This window comes from Bison bison, unplaced genomic scaffold (assembly GCF_000754665.1).
Source record: "Bison bison bison isolate TAMUID 2011002044 unplaced genomic scaffold, Bison_UMD1.0 scf7180017864519, whole genome shotgun sequence".
Lineage (NCBI taxonomy): Eukaryota > Metazoa > Chordata > Mammalia > Artiodactyla > Bovidae > Bison > Bison bison.
This window is the reverse complement of record NW_011495072.1, coordinates 19746285-19766324: the sequence shown is the minus strand read 5'-3', so window position 1 is coordinate 19766324 and position 20040 is coordinate 19746285. Positions and strand designations below refer to the sequence as shown.

Genomic DNA, 20040 nt, shown 5'->3' with positions numbered 1-20040 from the left:
ATAGTAGTTCCAAGTCACATGTGACTATTTAAGTTTACATTGTGGTTAATGAAATTTAATAAAATTAAGAATTCAGTTAATGACATTTCAAGTGCTCAGTAGACACATAGGGTTACCATATTGGATAGTAAATATAGACAATTTCCATCATCAAAGAAAGTTCTTTGAATTGAGAGTTTCTCGAATATGAATAGAACTGCTGAAACACAGGATATATAATGTTTAGTTTCAGTGGACATTAGCAGTTTGTTTGCCCTCCAAATGACTCATTTACATTTACCCCAGTGTAAAATGTAAGTACTAGGATTCTTTCACCCATATTAGAACTTACTATTATGGGTTTAAAACCATTTTGCTGATATTTTGATAAAAATGATATCTCATTTTATTTGGTATTTTTTGACTAGTAGTGAGGTTGAAAATCTTTCTGTATGTTTTTCGGCCATCATTCAGATTTTTTCCTTTTCTGGAATTGTCCCTTCCCCCTTAACACCCCATTTTTCTATTGTTTTATTATTAATCCATTTACAAGCTTTTGTTTATGTATTTTGTATAATAATTCTTTGTTTTATGTGTTGCAGTTATCTCTTCCCAGTCTGTGGCTTCTCTGTTTAAACTTTTATTTAGGGGTTTTTAATTTGGATATAGTCTAGTTTCCTTTTTTTTTTTTTGTCTTACATACTTTGTGGTATGTTTTCTGTTTTTTTTTTTTTTTAAGGAGTTCCTATCCCTGAGTCTTAAAAATAGTCTTATTATTTAATACTGTAAAAATTTTGGTTTTTGTCCCAACTACGTGGTCCTTCATTTATATATATTTTTGTAATGAAGAGTTAGGACTTTTTTTTCTCAGTGTGAATAAGCAGTTTTCCAAGCACCATTTATCAATTTGCTCATTACCTCACTGATATAAAAGGATACACTTAGCCTAAATTACCTTAAATATCAGATTATTTTTGGCCTCTTCAGAATCACATGGGAATAATTGCTATAAACTTTATGTTTTAACATCTGGAAGGGTTAGTCTCATCTTTCTCTCTTTTTTTTCCTCCAGTGTTGTTTAGGCCTGTCTTGTTCATTTGGTATTTTTAATCACCTTGTCAGGTTTTATGAAAAATCTTTTTGTGATTTTATTGGGAATGCATTGTCTTTATGTTTAATTCTGGGGAATTAACATCTTAAATTTTGAGTCCTCTATTAAATTGTCTTAGTCACTTTGGTTCATTTTTAGGTATTTGAAAAGTTTTTTCTATTAAGAATGAAAACTATTTTTCCTGTTTGTCTTAATTATATAGCCAGAATCTCTATCACAGTGTTTAGAAATAGTTATAGCTTATATCATTGTGTCAACCTGTATAATCACCTGGGTAACTTTTAAAGAAACGTTGGTGCCCAGATTTAATCCCAGAATATTTACATCAGAATCTCTGGAGGAAGAGACCCCAACATCAGCATATTTTGAAGCTCTCCAGTCAACTTTAATGTGCAATAAAGGTTCAGAGCCATTGCTATTTAGAAAATGCTACTGAAGTTTTACCAATGAGTCTGATGTTTGTGGTCTGTTTCTGATAAAACTGTTTTACCAAGTTAAGAAAAATTTTTTTTCCCCTTCATCTATTGAAGTAATCATTTTTTTCCCCTGCTTTCGTTAATTTAAAGTTGGTAATTATGTTGATAAGATTTTTCTCATGAGAAACCATCTGTTAATTTGAGAGTTAAAACTTAGGTCTGTGATCCATTTTATGTCAATTTTTGTATATGGTATGAAGTATAGTCCAATGTCATTTTCGTGTATATAAATGTGTGGCTGTCTGAACAGAATTTTTTTAAAGGACTGTTTTTCCCCATTGAATTGTCTTGGCACCCTTGTCAACAATCAATTGAGAGTTTAGTTCTGGACTCTCAATTCTATTTCGTGGATCTGTATGTCTGTCCTTATGCCATTACTATGCAGTTTTGATTAATGTAGCTTTTGGGTATGTTTTGAAATTAAAACATTTGAATCGTCCAACTTTATTCTTTTTTAAGGTTACTTTAGCTACCCTGGGTCCCTTCTTGCATTTCCGTATGAACTTTAGGATCAGTTTGTCAGTTTCTGCCCAAAAAGGGAAGCTGGGGCTTTGATAGAAACTGTATTGAATCTGTAGATCAATTTGGGAATTATTGTCATCTTAACATCTTAAGGTTCCTGATCCATGAACATGGGATGCCCTTCCATTTATTTTTAGCTTCTTTAGTTTCTTGCAACAGTGTTTTGTAGTTGTTAGAGTAACTATCTCACACTTCTTTTGTTAACTTTACCAGTAGAGGTTTTTTATTTTGGCTGCCACAGGGAGGCCTGGCGTGCTGCGATTCATGGGGTCGCAAAGAGTCAGACACGACTGAGTGACTGATCTGGTCTGATAAGTTTAGGATTGTTTTCTTAGTTTCATATTTGGATTGCTCATTGCTAGTATAGGAATATAGCTCATGTTTGTATATTGATATTGTGTCCTGCCACATTGCTGAAGTATTCATTATTCTAACAGGCTTTTAGTGGAGTGTTTAGAATTTTCTATATACAAGCATACCTTATTTTATTGAGCTATGCAGGTTCTGCATTTTTTACAAATTGGAGGTTTGTGGCAGCCTTGCATCAAACAAATCTAAATGCCCTGGCTAGATCCTACAGTTAAATAGAAGTAGTGAGAGTGGACATTCTTTTCTTTTTCCTGATTTTAGGGTGAAAGCATTCAATATTTCATTATTAAATATGATTTTAGCTGTGCTAGCTATGGGCTTTTCAGAAATGCTCCTTATCAGATTGAGGAAGTTTTCTTTTTATTCCTAGTTCATTGGGTGTTTTCATCATGAAAGGGTATTGGATTTTTTTAATGATTTTTTTCCCTTCATTTTTAAAGGTAATCAGTTGGTTCTTTTATTCTGTTCATATAGTGTGTTATATTGCTTGGTTTTTTGGATAATAAACTACCTTTGCATTCTTAGGATAAATCCCATTTGGCCATGGTTTGTAATCCTTTTGACATATTACTGGATTTGGTTTGCTAGTATTTTGTTGAAGACTTGTGTGTTTATAGAAGACTTTTGAACCCTGGTGGTTCAGATGGTAAAGAGTCTGCCTGCAATGCAGGAGACCCGGGTTTGATTCCTGGGTTGGGAAGATCCCCTGGAGAAGGAAATGGCAACCCACTCCAGTATTCTTTCCTGGAAAATCCCATGGACAGAGAAGCCTGGCGGTCCATGGGATCACAAAGAGTCAGACAAAACTGAGCGATTAACACTTTCTGCACTTGTGTTTATATTCCTAAGGGATATTTGTCTGCAGTTTTCTTTTAGTATCGATGGCTGGTGCTGATACCAGGGTAAATTGTCCTTGTATGAGTTGGGAAGTATTCCCTTCTCTTCTGTTTTTTTGGGGGCATAGTTGAGAGATATCTAGTGAAGTCTTGATTCTTTGTAAATGTTTGGCAGAATTTGCTTGTGAAGACCAAGCGTTTCATTGTTGACAGTTTTAAAATTATTAATTCAGTTTTTTTGCTTGTTATAGGTCTATCTGATTTCTGTTTTCTAATGAATCATTTCAGCAGTTTGTGTGTTTCTAGAAATTTGTTTTATCTAAATGACTTATTAATAATTTTAGATATGTATTAAAAAGTATGTCTTTTCTTTTTCTCATAAGGTCAGCAGTGATTTTAGTAATTTTTACTTTTTTTTGTGGTCAGTCTAATTATTTTAACCTTTTTGTTTTTCTCTATTGCTTTTCTTATCTTTATTTCATTTCTGCTGTAATGTTTATTATACACTCTTTTCCTTGCTTTTGGATTTAGTTTTTTTCTTTTTCTAATATTTTAAGGTGGAAGATTAGGTTATTGATTTGAATTTTTTTTTTCCTTTTAGCAGAGGCTTAATAGCTATAAATATTTGTCTAAGCATTGCTATAATGTAAGTTTGGGTATATCATGTTTTCAGTTTTGTTTATCTCAAAGTATTTTTAATTTCCCCTGTGATTTCTTCTTTGACCCATTAGTTATTTAGTGGTATCTTTTTTTATTTTCTCATATTTGTGAATTTCCCTAATTTTCTTCAGTTTATGATTTCTGATTTAATTCCATTGTGATAAGATGACATACCTTTTATTATTTCAAATTTTAAAAATTTTTATTGAGTCTCATTTCATATTTTAATGACCTACCATTTGTCTATCCTAGAGATTCTTCCATGTGCGTGTGAGAAGAATGTGTATTCTGCTGCTATTGGGTGGGATGTTCTATAGCTGTCTGTTGGGTATAGTTTGTTCATAGTTATTCAGTCTTCTGTTGCTTTGTGATCTTCTGCCTACTTGTCTATCCATTACTGAAAGTAGGGTGTTGAAGTCTTCAAGTAATATTGTTGTAAGTTTTCCAGTTAATTTTTTTAGTTTTTGCTTCATGTATTTTGGAGCTGTGTTGTTCAGTTCATTTATTTCTATAATCATGGATATCTTCCTGAGGCATAGAACTTGCTAATAGCATGTTCTTTTTTTCTCACAGTAATTTCTGGCTTATAGTATTATGATAGCCATTCTGGCTCTGTCTGTCTCTGTCTTTTTTAACTGCTTGCATGGCATTGGTATATTTTTCTGTCATTTTACTTGTAACTTATTTATGTCTTTGAATCTATAATTTGCCCCTTATAGACAGAATATAGCTGAATCATTGTTTTTAGTCCATTTTTTAGTCTCTGCCTTTTGACTAGAGGTTTAAAAAAATTTACATTTCATTTAATTACTACTAAGGTAGAATTTACATCTGCCATTTTGATATTTGTTGTCTGAATCTTTTGTCCCTTTTGTTACTCTGATCCTTGATGCTTGTCTTTTAAATTAAATAGATATTTTCTAGTATACCTTTTTAATTCTCTTGTTTCTTTTACTGTATATTTTTTTAGTTCTTTTCTTAATTGTTGCCCTGGGGATTACAAACATCATCTTAATTTAAAGCAGATTAATAGTAATTTAATAATTCAGATTAATAATAATTTAATAATATGCAAAAACTTTGCTCAGATATACCTCTATTCACACCTCCCTTATTTATGCTACTGTTGTCAGACAAATTACATGTTTTTATGTTATAAGCCCATCAGTACAGTTTTGTAATTATTGCTTTATGCAATTGTCTTCTAAAACATACAGGAGAAGAAACAAGTTGCAAATTAAAAAATACATTTATCTTCTCTTGCAAGATTACTGTTACTGGTGCTCTTTATTTCTTTATGTGGATTTAAATTACTATTTAGTGTTGTTTCATTTGTAGGAAATACTTTTGTTTATGTGGAAGTATCTGATTTTTCCTTTATATTTAAAGGAGACTTTAGTTGAATTTAGAATTCTTGACTGAGTCATCTTCTATTTTAAATTTGTTATCCCATTGTCTTTTGACCTCTCTGATTTTGTTGTGAAGTCAGCATTTAATCTTATTCAAGATCCCTTGTACATACATACATCTTGTACATACACCTTGCTATACAGTTTTCAAGATTTCGATGTTCATTGATTTGACTATGATGTCTTTAGATATAGTTCTATCTGAGTTTATTCTACTTTGAGTTTCCTGAACTTCTTGAATGTGTAGATAATATTTTTTGTCAAATTTGGGGAATTGCCATCTATAATTTCTTCAGGTATTTTTTATATTTCTTTTTCTCCCTTTTTTCTCTTTGGGACTTTTTTTATAATTAATTTGGTAGACTTGATGTTTTCATAGGTCTCTAAGATTCATTTTTCTTGATTTTCTTTTTTCCACCTGTTTTTCAGAGTATATAATCTCTATTGATCCATCTTCAAGTTTACTGTTATTGCAGCCCAGATCTGTGGTTGAGCCCTTCTAAAGTGGATGTTTTATTTCAGTTATAATGTTTTTTTAATTCCAGAGTTTCTGTTTGGTTCTTTATTAACTTCTATCTCTTTATTAATATTCTCTTCTTGATGAGTAATCAGTATTGTACTTTGATTCTTTAGATGTGATTTCCTTCTTTGACCGTATTTGTAGTAGCTGATCAAAGTTTTTGTCTATAAAGTAAAAAATCTGAGTCCCCTTCAGGAACATTTTCTGTTGGCTGGTTTTTCTCCTGTGTATATGGCATATTTTTCTCTTTCTTTGAATATCTTACTAATTGTTTGTTGAAAACTGGACCTTTAATTTTAAAATGACATTCAGTATCAGTTCAGTTGCTTAGTCGTGTCCAACTCTTGGCGACCCCATGGACTGCAGCACGCCAGGCCTCCCTGTCCATTACCAACTTCAGGAGTTTACTCAAACTCATATCCATTGAGTCAGTGATGCCATCCAACCATTCCATCCTCTGTCATCCCCTTCTCGACAATGACATTGGTATCAGATTAATTCACCGTCTTCTCTCAAAGTTTGTTGTTCCTGATATTATTATAGTTATTTATCCTATTACATGATTTCCTTGTGTTGATTCATGTCCTGCAGCGTATGTCGATTGAATTCTTGAAGCTGAGCTCTGAATCTGGTAGTTATCACATTGAGAATAAAGATTTTTTTCCAGGGAACTGCCAAGTTTGGACAAAATAGTGACTGTGATCTGTACATATTGCTTTTAACAGAGCCTCAGAAGAAATCAGATCTCTCCAGTGTCTGCAAAGCTGCTGACTTTTGGCTAATTTCAATTGAGCTTAGGCAGGAAGTGGAATGGAACTAACCCCAAGTTAAAACATCAAGACTCTGCTGTCTAACTGAGATTTGGTAGTTTGTTGGATAGACAATTTTCAGTTCCTTTTGTGGTTTTGGTTAATTATCAGACTTCTGAAAGTTTTTAGTTGTGTTTCCCATATTTTAGTTGTTTTAGGAGAACTAGCTTGCCAACAACCTCTGTCTACCATTCTGGAAGTTGATCTCCCTATTCATAATTTTTCATATAATGTACTACTGAGTTTGATTTTAGGGTATTTAGGATTTTTGTAAATATAAGTGATATTTTTTAATTAGGTAGCATTCAGTCATTTTCTATATTTTGAAATAGTTTGTAGAAGATGTTTCTATGATGGTTAGGTAGTTTTTAGGTTTGCTGTGGAGAAATGATTCCTCACTATTGTGTGCCTTTTTTCGCCTAAGGATTCTACCTGATTTAATTTTACTGGTCCTTTTACCAAATGCGGCCATTTCCCTGTCTCTGCCTTAATGTAACCATATTCACATATTATTTTAACTTTGTTAGTATTAATGCCATTTCCTTCTTCAATATGTATGATAGTACTTGACAAAGTTTTGGCCAAGGTTTTTGTCCATGTTCACTGTTTTATCCCCAATGCCTGGATGGTACTGTAACATAATGTGTTCCAACTAAGTACTTCTTGAATGAATGAGCAACGTTATCTAATCTCTTTAAATCCTTCTGTGTACTTCTCACTTATTTTTATCTCCAGTAGAGTCTGCCACTTCTTACTGTGCTTTTATTTCCTTCCTAAACTCTATCCTAAGAACTCAGTATTGTTTTAATGAATCTATGGGGCTTTCTAGGTGGCTCAGTGGTAAAGAATCCGCCTGCCAGTGCAGGAGATGTCAGAGACATGGGTTTGATCCCTGGGTCAGGAACATCCCTTGGAATAGGAAATGGCAACCCACTCCAGTGTTCTTGCCTGGAAAATCCCAAGGACAGAGGAGCCCCACAGGCTACAGTCCATGGGGTCGCAAAGAGTTGGACACAACTGAGCGACTGAGCATCATCATTTTAGCACTTTCTACAAAGAAATGTTTATTTATTGAATATTGATTGAATATTCATATTTGAACTGAATATGGTTTGAGCACTAATTCTTTTCACTAATGTCAGTATTATTGTAACCATTAAGTAATACATTTTTACATACCTTTTGTTCTTACACACTTTGTTTTTAGGCCATGGACACAGTCATTCTCTCTTTAATGGTGCTCTGGATCAGACACATGGCCATGGAGATCACTACCATAGTCATGAATTGAAACATGGTGCTGCACATAGCCATGATCATGCTCATGGACATGGACACTTTCACTCTCATGGTGAGTACAGCAAAAATACTTTCAAATGGACAGTTTCTTAAACAGAAATGGCATAGATTAACTTTTCAAGTTGAAATAATCTGTTTAAAAATATTGCAGTCAAGTTCCTTTCTAATAAATTGGACTAAATGGTTTCTAAGACTAGTTTATTTTCAGTATAAAATGAAATTAACTTGGCATAAGGCAGTGAGTGTAGGTTTTTTCAGTGATTTTATCATAATAAAATGCCACTATTTTAAATAAGTGTCAGTGAATGGGGACCATTGCATTTCAGCAGTTTTTTTTTTTTTTTAATTATGATAAGGCCTTTTGTGCCATATATAGGCTTATAAAAATATAACAGTTTTCAATTTTCCACATTTTTATTGTAATTTTAACAGATATCACCTGATATTTACCTCCAGTTCCCTTAGAAGTCTTTCTATATTAACTTATATAGTATTGGATACTAAGTTATAAGGTATTTGTCAACTTACTTAACATTTTATTTTAAAATTATATTTAGTTTATTCACAAAATTTTAGAATATTACTAATCTAATAGAAGCTGCTTGGGTGATACAGTTTGATTAATCTTTAAATAAGTTATATGCTTAAAGATTGTCTGTGCTTGCCACAAAGGCAGAATCCTAAAGCTTTCAATCTGAAAAGATGAAATGGGCCTTAGGGATTGAGTAAGCCCCTAATATTTTCAGTCTCTAATATTTGCTATACTTTTGAAACTATTTATTACACTGGTCTGCTTGAACACCTTGCTTTTCTAAGCTTTTTGCTCACATGCATCGCAAAATAATTTTGATAAAAACTGTATATTCACATTCTTAGGATGATTTCTAAAAAAAATTATTGTTTAATTGCAGAGAATATAATTTGATACTTTGTATTTTAGAATGAAACTTCCATATTATTTTATTGAACATAGTCAGTGGACTCTAACTACCTTAGTGATTTGAGACCCACTGTCACCTATTTAAAAATATTTAAACAGTTGTTAATTTTATAACCTCCTTTCTCCTGGAATTTTTATTTCTATTCTACCTCCTTTCCAGAATTTTATAAAGTGGAATATACTTGTGTTAAGGCTTTAATTGGTCATCTGTTAATATTTCTTGGCAATAAAATAGGTATATTAATTAAAATCTTTTATCTTTTAGGAACATAAGACAGCATTTAAATGTTTCTTTCAGATGGAATTATTGTAGCTTTTACTAGTATAAATTCAATTAAAATAATTATGTTTTGATTTTGATACATATATAATCATTAAAAAGCAGCATTGTATTTGAAATACATATCTTAATGAGATGATTGAAACTCTTTTTCTCAATTAGTTTATAGATAAATAACTTATTAGCATAAAATAGGTTTTGACATCAATTCTGTTCCTGTTTTCCATCTTTATAATGTAAGTTCTAAGAAACCTTAAATAGAAGGAATTCTGTTGTAGCAGTTTCTGTCATTTCTTTGATTACCTTCAGAATTATATTCCAAAAGTTACATAGTGTATCATCAAATATTTTTGATGATCTATTAATTGGTAGTTTTATTAGCTAATCCCTACCTTTTATTAGAAGCAAAGAATTAGAAACTGTGTTACTTACAGAAAGATTTGCTAGCCAATCTTTAGAGTCACTGCCACCAACATTTACAATTGACCCCTTGTTTGTTGTCCTAGACTTTTTCTAATACTCTGGGGAATACACTTTGATAAGCTTTTAGATAGATGAGAATTAGCCCTTCTATGGGAAAAGAAAAGATTTGGAAATGACTTTAAGACCCAAAGAAATTATAGTAACTAGTAAATAGAAATGCCAGGCCTCAAACAGGGAATCTGACTTCAAAATCTGCTGTCAACTGTTATTCTGCGTTCAGTATTTTATAAGCCAGTCTGAGAATGCAAAAGTAATAGGGCCATTATTCCATTTTGCCTGTAAGAACCATTATAGTCTCACTATGCAGTACTGTGAACTTTGTATTTATTGGAATGCTGCACTGTGAGTGAAGTTAGATGGGTTTTTGTTTGTTTTAAGTGCTCATATCTTAGTGACTTAAACAGTAAAAGTTTATATCTTAGATTGATTGCGTAGAGGGTAGGGGCTTTGTTCCTCATGGCCATTCAGGAATCCAGGCTCTTTCCATCTTTAGGATCCTTAACTCTCGTATCCCACCACTGGATTCTCTGCATCTAGCTGGAGATAGAATATATAGCAGATCATGTAGGATATTCTGTGAGCTGAGCCTGGAAATAATTTACATCTTGTATTTTTTTTGTTTACGACTCAGTCACATACACCACCTAAGTCAGGTGATCCTTAACTCAGGGACCCTGGGAAATCTAGTTAAGCTGTTTATCAGAGAGGAAGAAGAAATGGGTCTGGTAAGGAGGTAGCTAATGTCTGCCACAGAAAACAAATTTTATATCCAAAAGGATTTTCAGATTTTACATAGGTGGGAGTTATTTTATACAACTATTATATTAATATAGCTGAATATACGTTACAAAATAATTATGTCAAAAATGACTGTTGTCTCTCTTCAGTGACTGATATTGGGAAAACTGGACAGCTGCATGTAGATCAGTGAGTTAGATGACACTCTCACACCATACATAAAACTAAACTCGAAGTGGCTTAAAGACTTAAATACAGAACATGACACCATAAAAGTCCTAGAAGAGAACACAGACAAAGCATTCTCTGACATAAATTGTACCAGTGTTTTCTTAGGTCAGACTCCCAAGGCAATAGAAATAAAGACAAAAATAAACAAGTGGGACCTAATGAAACTTACAAGCTTTTGCACAGCAAAGGAAACCATAAACAAACTGAAAAGACAACCTACTGACTGGAAGGAAGTATTTGAAAATGATGCTACCGAAAACGGCTTAATTTCCAAAATACACGAACAGCTCATACAACTCAATAACATAGAAACAAACAACCCAATCAAAAAATGGGCAAAAGATCTAAATAGACATTTCTCCAAAGAAGATATACAGATGACTAATAGGCACATGAAAAGATGCTTAACATCTCTAATTATTAGAGAAATGCAAGTCAAAACTACAATGAGGTACCACCCAACACCAGTCAGAATGATCATCATGGAAAAGTATACAAATAACAAATGCTGGAGAGGATGTGGAGAAAAGGGAACCCTCCTACATTTCTGGCAGGAATGTGAATTGGTGCAGCCACTATGGAAAAGAGTATGGAGGTTCTGTTTAAAATAGAGTTGCCATGTGATCTAGCAATCCCACTCCTGGGCGTATATCTGGAGAATGTTGTTGTTCAGTCCTGCAGTTGTGTCCGACTCTGACCCCATGGACTGCAACATGCTAGGCATCCCTGTCCCTTACCATCTCCCGGAGTGTAACTAGTTCAAAAAGATGCACCCCAGTGTTCACAGCACAATAGCCAAATAGCCAAGACATGGAAGCAACTTAAATGTCTATCAGTAGATGAATAGATAAAAAAGATATGGTATATATGCACAATGGAATACTATTCAGCCATAAGAAAGAATGAAATAATGCCATTTGCAGCAACAGGAATGGATTTAGGGATTATCATAATAAGTGAAGTAAGTGAGAAGGAGGACGATAAATACAATATGATATTTATCACTTATAAATCTAAAATACTAGCAGATTAGCAGATACAAACTACTATATATAAAATAAATAAGGTCCTACTGTATGGCACAGGAATATTTTATAATAAACCATAATAGAAAAGAAAAAAAATGACTGTCTTTTTCTGGACTAACTATGTATAGACAGTAATCTCATGCCCTGATCAGGAGCCTGATATTTAGAACAGTTATACTTTTAGCTCTCAGGATTTTTAAGATGACTACATCTTTCTCCCCATGCAGCAGTACCATATTTAGACCAAAATCATTGCATAACCTTATGCTTTTATAATTCTTCTGGCATTGTCACAGTGTTCCATCAAAGCTGGAGTAGGCAAGGGTAGGTCCACTCTTCATTACTGTGGGCCAAGAACTAGGACTCTGTTAGTCATAATCAGAAAGCTCATCAGTCGTCCTGATGCTCCCTTACAACAGATACTGCTGATCATTTACATTGTTTACCTGTATTTTTGCTTCGACGTTAATGTTGATTAGTGATCTTCCAACTATTTAGTATAAAAATTGCAGTATATTTTTATTTCTTCATCAAAAAGGCAAAATGAAAAAGTATTTTTATCTCTTCTGTATGAAAATCTTGCTGCATTCATCTAGAAGCTATTGGGAAACTGTTTGCCATAGTCCAGTTTTCCTGGAAAATGTCCTGGTTTCATTTCTTGGTCTTCTTATAATATCAAGGGGTAGTTTTGTTTTTTCTGAATTTTCCAACTGTAAATTGATGTAGCAAACTCTGTAAATATGCTATGGATATTAGAAAATTCATAATGTTTTTAATTTACTGGGTTTTTTTAACCAAATTGCCTAATATAATAATTTCCTAAATACTCTGTACTATTGATGCATTTTGAAATTTTTTATGTCTATCTTCATTTAATTACCATATTAAATTTTAAAAATAATTTTGTAGGTCTGATGTGGCTATGTAATCATGCATCCTTCACGATACATTTGAATGAAAAGTACTCTGAATTGCAAAAATTGAATCAGGAATTGAAGACATGTTTTAAAATAATTTAACTTAACTCTCTACAGATGGCCCCTCCTTAAAAGAAACAACAGGACCCAGTAGACAGATTTTACAAGGTATGACAAGCTATTTGTATATTTCTCAGTTTTATGCAACTGGCTTCATAGTTTTGAGCTAACTGTAGTTTTCCTTTAAGAAAAACGAATAACATAGTATTTGTGTTTAAAATGTTAGCCTTCCTAGTTGATTTTTTAGTATGTATTTCAGTTCAGTTCAGTTCAGTTAAGTCACTCAGTCGTCTCCGACTCTTTGCGACCTCATGAATCGCAGCACGCCAGGCCTCCTTGTCCATCACCATCTCCTGGAGTTCACTCAAACTCACATCCATCGAGTCAGTGATGCCATCCAGCCATCTCATCCTCTGTCGTCCCCTTCTCCTCCTGCCCCCAATCCCTCCCAGCATCAGAGTCTTTTCCAATGAATCAACTCCTCACGTGAGGTGGCCAAAGTACTGGAGTTTCAGCTTTAGCATCATTCCTTCCAAAGAACACCCAGGACTGATCTCCTTTAGAATGGACTGGTTGGATCTCTTGTAGTCCAAGGGACTCTCAAGAGTCTTCTCCAACACCACAGTTCAAAAGCATCAATTCTTCGGCACTCAGCTTTCTTCACAGTCCAACTCTCACATCCATACATGACCACTGGAAAAACCATAACCTTGACTAGATGGACCTTTGTTGGCAGAGTAATGTCTCTGCTTTTCAATATGCTCTCTAGGTTGGTCATAACTTTTCTTCCAAGGAGTAAGCCAGTCTTTTAATTTCATGGCTGCAGTCACCATCTGCAGTGATTTTGGAGCCCCCCAAAAGAAAGTCTGACACTGTTTCCCCGTCTATTTCCCATGAAGTGATGGGACCGGATGCCATGATCTTCGTTTTCTGAATGTTGAGCCTTAAGCCAACTTTTTCACTCTCCTCTTTCACTTTCATCAAGAGGCTTTTGAGTTCCTCTTCACTTTGTGCCATAAGGGTGGTGTCATCTGCATATCTGAGGTTATTGATATTTCTCCCAATGTGTACTAGTAGGTATGTTAGCAGATGTTCTTTTAACTGTCACTGAGCTATTTTCTTAACATTTAATAAGAAGATTAAAATATTCAGAAACTAGACTGCTTAAATATATATACTCATGCCACTGACTCTAGGAACACCATAATAGTATGTTTGCCTTTGTAGAATTGTTAAATAATTTTTCTAAAAATAATATTCAGTATGAATTTATGTTGTAGAAAAATTTAGTGCTAAAAATGTAATGCATCCAAACTCAAAAAATGTATAACACCAAGAGTGAATCCAAATATGAACTATGAACTTTGGGTCATAATGATATGTCATTTGTAACAAATGCACTATTCTGGTGGGGGATGTTGATAATGAGAGGGACTGTGCCTAAGTTGGAACAGTGGATATAAGTGAAATCTCTGTATCTGCCACTTATTTTGCTGTGAACCTAAAACTGCTCTCAAAAGTAATGTCATATTTTCAAAAAAATGTGATGCAAAGGAGATCTTTTGCATATACATAAGCATCAAATGGTAAAACGTAAACAGGAGCTTACAGGTTATGTAAAATGATACATTACAAAATTTTATAAGCTAGAGACAATCTGTCTTGTCCCTGAACTATGGCAGTTTCTTTTTGGGGATGTGAACTGATCTTTGGCTCTGGATTTCTGTATAGGTTTCATTGTCAAAGTTCCTAATTTCCAGCTGCCCATCTTCCTGCCTTTATTTATTTTTAAAAATACTTATTTATTAATTTTTGGCTTCATCCGGTCTTAGTTGTGGCATGCGGGATCTCTCCTTGTGGCACTTGGGCTCTCTAGTTGAGGGGTGTGGGCTTAGTTGCCCGGAGGCATGTGGGAACTTAGTTCCAGACCAGGGATCAAGCCCACATCCTCTTCTTTGAAAGGTAGTTTCTTAACCACTGGACTACCAGGGAGGTCCTCTTTGTTAACTTTTGACCACAGTCCGACTTTCTCACTAGCTTGTGATCCTGTTTCTACTGTGCTTATTTTTATTTTCTCCACTGTTTTTTGATATAGCTCTTGCTTTTTATTTTTCCCCTGGGACTGTATTCCTTCATCCTGAGGAGCTCATTTCAGGAGGCTTAAATGTGCCTTCTAGTCACTAATTTTCCTTTTGTGAAATATAGAGAATTGTTTTAGGGCAGCATTTGTTGAAATAACTTGTAATCATGCATGTGTAATACTGTACATTTAACCTTAATAATAAGAGTTAAGTTTTAGTTATGGAAATCATCACAAACTGAGGAAAGGGAGGTCAGATTTGCCTTCCTAATTATCTTTTATATAAGCTGTTGTAAAAATTAACTGATATTTTCTGAGTGTCCATTTATGGTGGCTAAAGCAGCCCATAGTATAAATGCCAGATACTAACACTTTTCCACATAGATACTCACAGGTGAAAACCAAGTTTACTGAATTTTTCAGTTATTTGCTGCATTTTCAATATGACTTCTGGCTTTTATATGAGTCAAACATATTAGTTTAGATTTCTTCTTTAGTAACTTTCTTCTTGAAAAGATTACTGGAAAGTAAGAAGGGCATATCTAGTTAAGGATATTTGCTAATAAAACTGGTTTTTAGGTCAGCAAATAAGATGTAGCCAGGGACTTGCCACTTAAAGGAAAATCAAGAGCAAAGGATTCTTTTCTTTTTCCTTTAAGTGGTTAGAGCTATTTTCAATTTGGATCCTACCAGAACATTGATTAAAGAATATATAAAGTCTTTATCATATCACTTCAGAGTTTTGCAGGTTAGGGACCCTCATCCACTTACATGTGTATCTTCCTTAAGTTTTATTTTTGAAACTTAAAGTGATCTCAAGATTTCTTAATCTATTTAATTGTTCACTAGTTAAAATTTTCTTAAATATGTATAAAAACTGAATTTTTTGACTTTTTAAATTGTTTTCCTGTCAAGTATCAGTTATTAAATGTTCATACATATAGATTCATGGGCAGTTAGAGTATTAGTATCTTACCATTGTAATAGTTTCGAAGAAGGAAATGGCAACCCACTCCAGTATTCTTGCCTGGAAAATCCCATGGATAGAGGAGCCTGGCGGGCTATAGTCTATAGGGTTGCAAAGCATTGGACACGACTGAGTGATCAATGCTTTCACTTTCAATGTAATATTTAATTATTATAAGTTAAAAATATATTTATATCCTCTTTAAAATATTCAGACCATTACTTTCTTTCATATCAGGTTTGAGTTTAGTATGTAACTTTAGTTAACAATACCTTCAGGATAATTAGTTTACCGGTTTATTAGTAGAGTTATGGTCCATAAGAAAATCTTAATCTCAAAAGGTAATAATTTTACTTACCAGCAGAGGGCTCTGTGTGTACACATATTTGTAGTTATAAACAGTGTTTTCTTGACTGATTGTTTCAGCCTAATGCAGTTCTCTCCTAACAAATTATTAGTTAACTTCTGGACTCAACCAGAAATGAACGTGCACAAAAAATTTTTTTAATCAAGTATTTCTTCATTTATATTATAGCAAAATATTAAGGATTATGAAGACCAAGTATAACTTAGAAGTCAAATATTTTAGCTCCTCCTGTTTTTTAAAAAGAAAGATTATTTTAATTCCCAGAGGTACTATTACTTCTTTACTAAACAGTGGATCAGCATTCATACTGATTTTCAAATTAGTATTTAGTTTTTTAATATATAAAACCAAGAATATAGTTTTAAGAAAAATTTACATTTTTAGTTTATCAGAAAATATGATTTTGATTCTCATTATGCTTTATTTCTAGGTGTATTTTTACACATTCTAGCAGATACACTAGGGAGTATTGGTGTAATTGCCTCTGCCATCATGATGCAGAATTTTGGTCTGATGATAGCAGATCCTATTTGTTCAATCCTGATAGCCATGCTCATAGTTATAAGGTAAGTGTTGGTATATTACTTTCAGATATTAAAATGAGAGGTGATAAACATCTTATTTAAATTACAGATCTAAATTATTATTATGTTGGGGGTGTTTTGGTCTTCAACAGATTTCTACATAGATTGTTTCTCTTTTCATCTTACTTTTTTTTGTGTTACCTCAGGTTTGATATTTCATTTTTGTATTTAGTGATTGATCTTCCGTAAATCAAATCAGTAGTAATTTTCTTTAATCCAGCACTATATTTTTGAGAACATTGGAAATATAAAATGTATTAATGTTAGAATATTATTCCTTTGACATCTGCATTTTGTACTATCAAGTCTAAAAGAATACTAAAATCTCTTCTAGAACTAGCTTTAATTTATAAATTCACATTATAGTTGTAGAAGTCTTATAAAAATGCTTCAGATCAGATCAGTCGCTCAGTTGTGTCGACTCTTTGCGACCCCATGAATCGCAGCACGCCAGGCCTTACTGTCCATCACCAACTCCTGGAGTTCACTCAGACTCTCGTCCATCGAGTCAGTGATGCCATCCAGCCATCTCATCCTCTGTCGTCCCCTTCTTTTCCTGCCCCCAATCCCTCCCAGCATCAGAGTCTTTTCCAATGAGTCAACTCTTCGCATGAGGTGGCCAGAGTACTGGAGTTTCAGCTTTAGCATCATTCCTTCCAAAGAAATCCCAGGGCTGAGCTCCTTCAGAATGGACTGGTTGGATCTCCTTGCAGTCCAAGGGACTCTCAAGAGTCTTCTCCAACACCACAGTTCAAAAGCATCAATTCTTCAGTGCTCAGCCTTCTTCACAGTCCAACTCTCACATCCATACATGACCACTGGAAAAACCATAGCCTTGACTAGCTGGACCTTTGTTGGCAAAGTAATATCTCTGTTTTTGAATATGCTCTCTAGGTTGGTCATAACTTTCCTTCCAAGGAGTAAGTGTCTTTTAATTTCATGGCTGCAGTCACCATCTGTAGTGATTTTGGAGCCCAGAAAAATAAAGTCTGACACTGTTTCCACTGTTTCCCCATCTATTTCCCATGAAGTGGTGGGACCGGATGCCAAGATCTTTGTTTTCTGAATGTTGAGCTTTAAGCCAACTTTTTCACTCTCCACTTTCACTTTCATCAAGAGGCTTTTGAGTTCCTCTTCACTTTGTGCCATAAGGGTGGTGTCATCTGCATATCTGAGGTTATTGATATTTCTCCAGGCAATCTTGATTCCAGCTTGTGCTTCTTCCAGTCCAGCGTTTCTCATGATGTACTCTGCATATAAGTTAAATAAACAGAGTGACAATATACAGCATTGACAAACTCCTTTTCCTATTTGGAACCAGTCTGTAAAAATGCTTACTGAAGTATATTTATGTCCTCCTCTCTATTGAGGTTATAAATTTTTGAGGAAGGATCTGTCTTTTAGCTCTTTGGATCTCTATTGCCTGTCATGGTACCAGTGTTTATATAAAAGTATGATTGTGTATAAATTCTCAATAAGTATTGTCTGAACTAGAAGATAGTTACTGTCTTTTAAATTTATGTCAATTTATTATTTTAATTTTTATCAGAAAAATGGAACAGTTGTGCCTTTATTTCCCAGTCTTGGCTTATTTACATAGATATGTCTTGATTGGACTGATTTTGTCTAGTTTATCCATATGATTTTACTGTTAGTAAAGCTGTCTTTGTAATGATAACAAAGAACTGTTAGTGGGTAGACTATGATGATTTTTATAGCTTGTAGTTGAATAAAATAGACTTAAAAATTACAATGAAATTATAATCTTATAAATTAGTCATAAATGTAGATTTTTAAGTTTTTTCATAAAAGATAGGATATACATTTTAAACGTGAAGCTTATTTTTAAATTTTATTTAAATTATTTGTACTAGGAAGCATCTCTGCTGTGTAAAAATCTTTTATAAAGCTTCGAATCTCTTTTCTGCATCTTTGGAAATCTTACTATACGTCCTTGAAAGTTCTTCAGCTTAGATACCACATATTCTATGAAACTTCTGATAGATTTGGTTTCTTATATCTGTTCCTCTGTATTTGCATGTTCAGTGTTCATTTTATTTTGTGTTATAATTCTTGGTTGCTTCTAGTACTTCTTACAGTTGGATCTTAATCTCAACTTTTCTTTGTCTCCAGTCTTATATCCTAATTCTATCATTTGTTGCTTGGAAGAGGTTGGCCTTTCTGTCTCCTAATTTATTTTCTACAGTGTGGCCAAAGTGATCTTTCTTTAATAAAGATTATGGTACATGTAAAAATTATCTTGCTTTGAATCTTTCCATGGCTTTCTTGCTCTCAGGATAAAGTCTTAATTCTTTAGTAGGCCTTCATGTTGGGATTCATTTATCTCTTCAGTCTTTTCTCTCACCCCGTCTCAATTTATATTTGTTCTCCAGCCATAGTAAGTAACTGTCAGTTCCCTGGAAACATGTTAGAAGTTCCCTGGATTCTGGGGCTGTCTCATCTTTCCTCTCTGCAAAATAAACTACCCTTACATTGAGTGCCCTTCTCACTTTCCATTCACCCTCACAAATGCATAGATCTTTCAGTTTAAATGGCACTTCCTTGAAGAAGCCTTTCCTGATTTCCTGTGTCTCAGGAGGGGTTAGGTAAACCTGTAGCACCACCTGCTACTCCTCTTGCAGCATTTACTTAGAGCCTCTTATTTTCTCCTTTAAGCTCCATGAGGGCAGACTCTTTTTTCATGGTTGTAAAGTCAGCACATAACTGTGCCATGTAAAACTTGATGTATTTTTTGATTTGAATCAAAATAAATTTGTATTTTTTTGTCAGTCTCAGAGAATGCTTTCTCTAATCCTAAATGGGGAATTCTTAGTTCTAGTCCCATTCAGTTGTTCCACCAGAAATATGAATAAAGAAATAAATAAATAAACACAAGACAAGAAAACCTTTTTTGTTGTTGTTGTTGAAATATAACATGTTGAAAAGCTATACAAATTATTTTCAGCAAATATTTGTTAACTAAGTACCTCTTACCAGGGTAGTGAAAGGACAAGATACTTACTGTTTTGATCTTACATTACAGCAGAAGAGAGAGACACAAATGAATCAATAAACCAATATCAAGTAGTTATGTTCAGAGAGTTAATATTGGGTTGTAGTGACTGAGATACCACTTTTTTTTATTTTATAAATTAATTTATTTTTTGGAGGCTAATTAAATTCAGAAAACAAAGATTTTTGGAGGCTAATTACTTTACACTCAGAAAACGAAGATCATGGCATCTGGTCCCATCACTTCATGGGAAATAGATGGGGAAACAGTGGAAACAGTGTCAGACTTTACTTTGGGGGGCTCCAAAATCACTGCAGATGGTGACTGCAGCCATGAAATTAAAAGACGCTTACTTCTTGGAA

The 20040-nt window shown here is 33.7% G+C and overlaps 1 protein-coding gene across 1 annotated transcript in view; it reads left to right on the top strand.

Annotated features, from left to right (window-relative positions):
* SLC30A7 (solute carrier family 30 (zinc transporter), member 7) overlaps nt 1-20040 on the top strand; it is a 100022-nt gene that overhangs the window by 20435 nt on the left and 59547 nt on the right. Inside the window, exons 6-8 of the mRNA XM_010830969.1 lie at nt 7899-8042; nt 12725-12775; nt 16512-16647. Coding sequence (XP_010829271.1) covers nt 7899-8042; nt 12725-12775; nt 16512-16647 — 331 coding nt within the window. The remainder of the gene's footprint in view (nt 1-7898; nt 8043-12724; nt 12776-16511; nt 16648-20040) is intronic.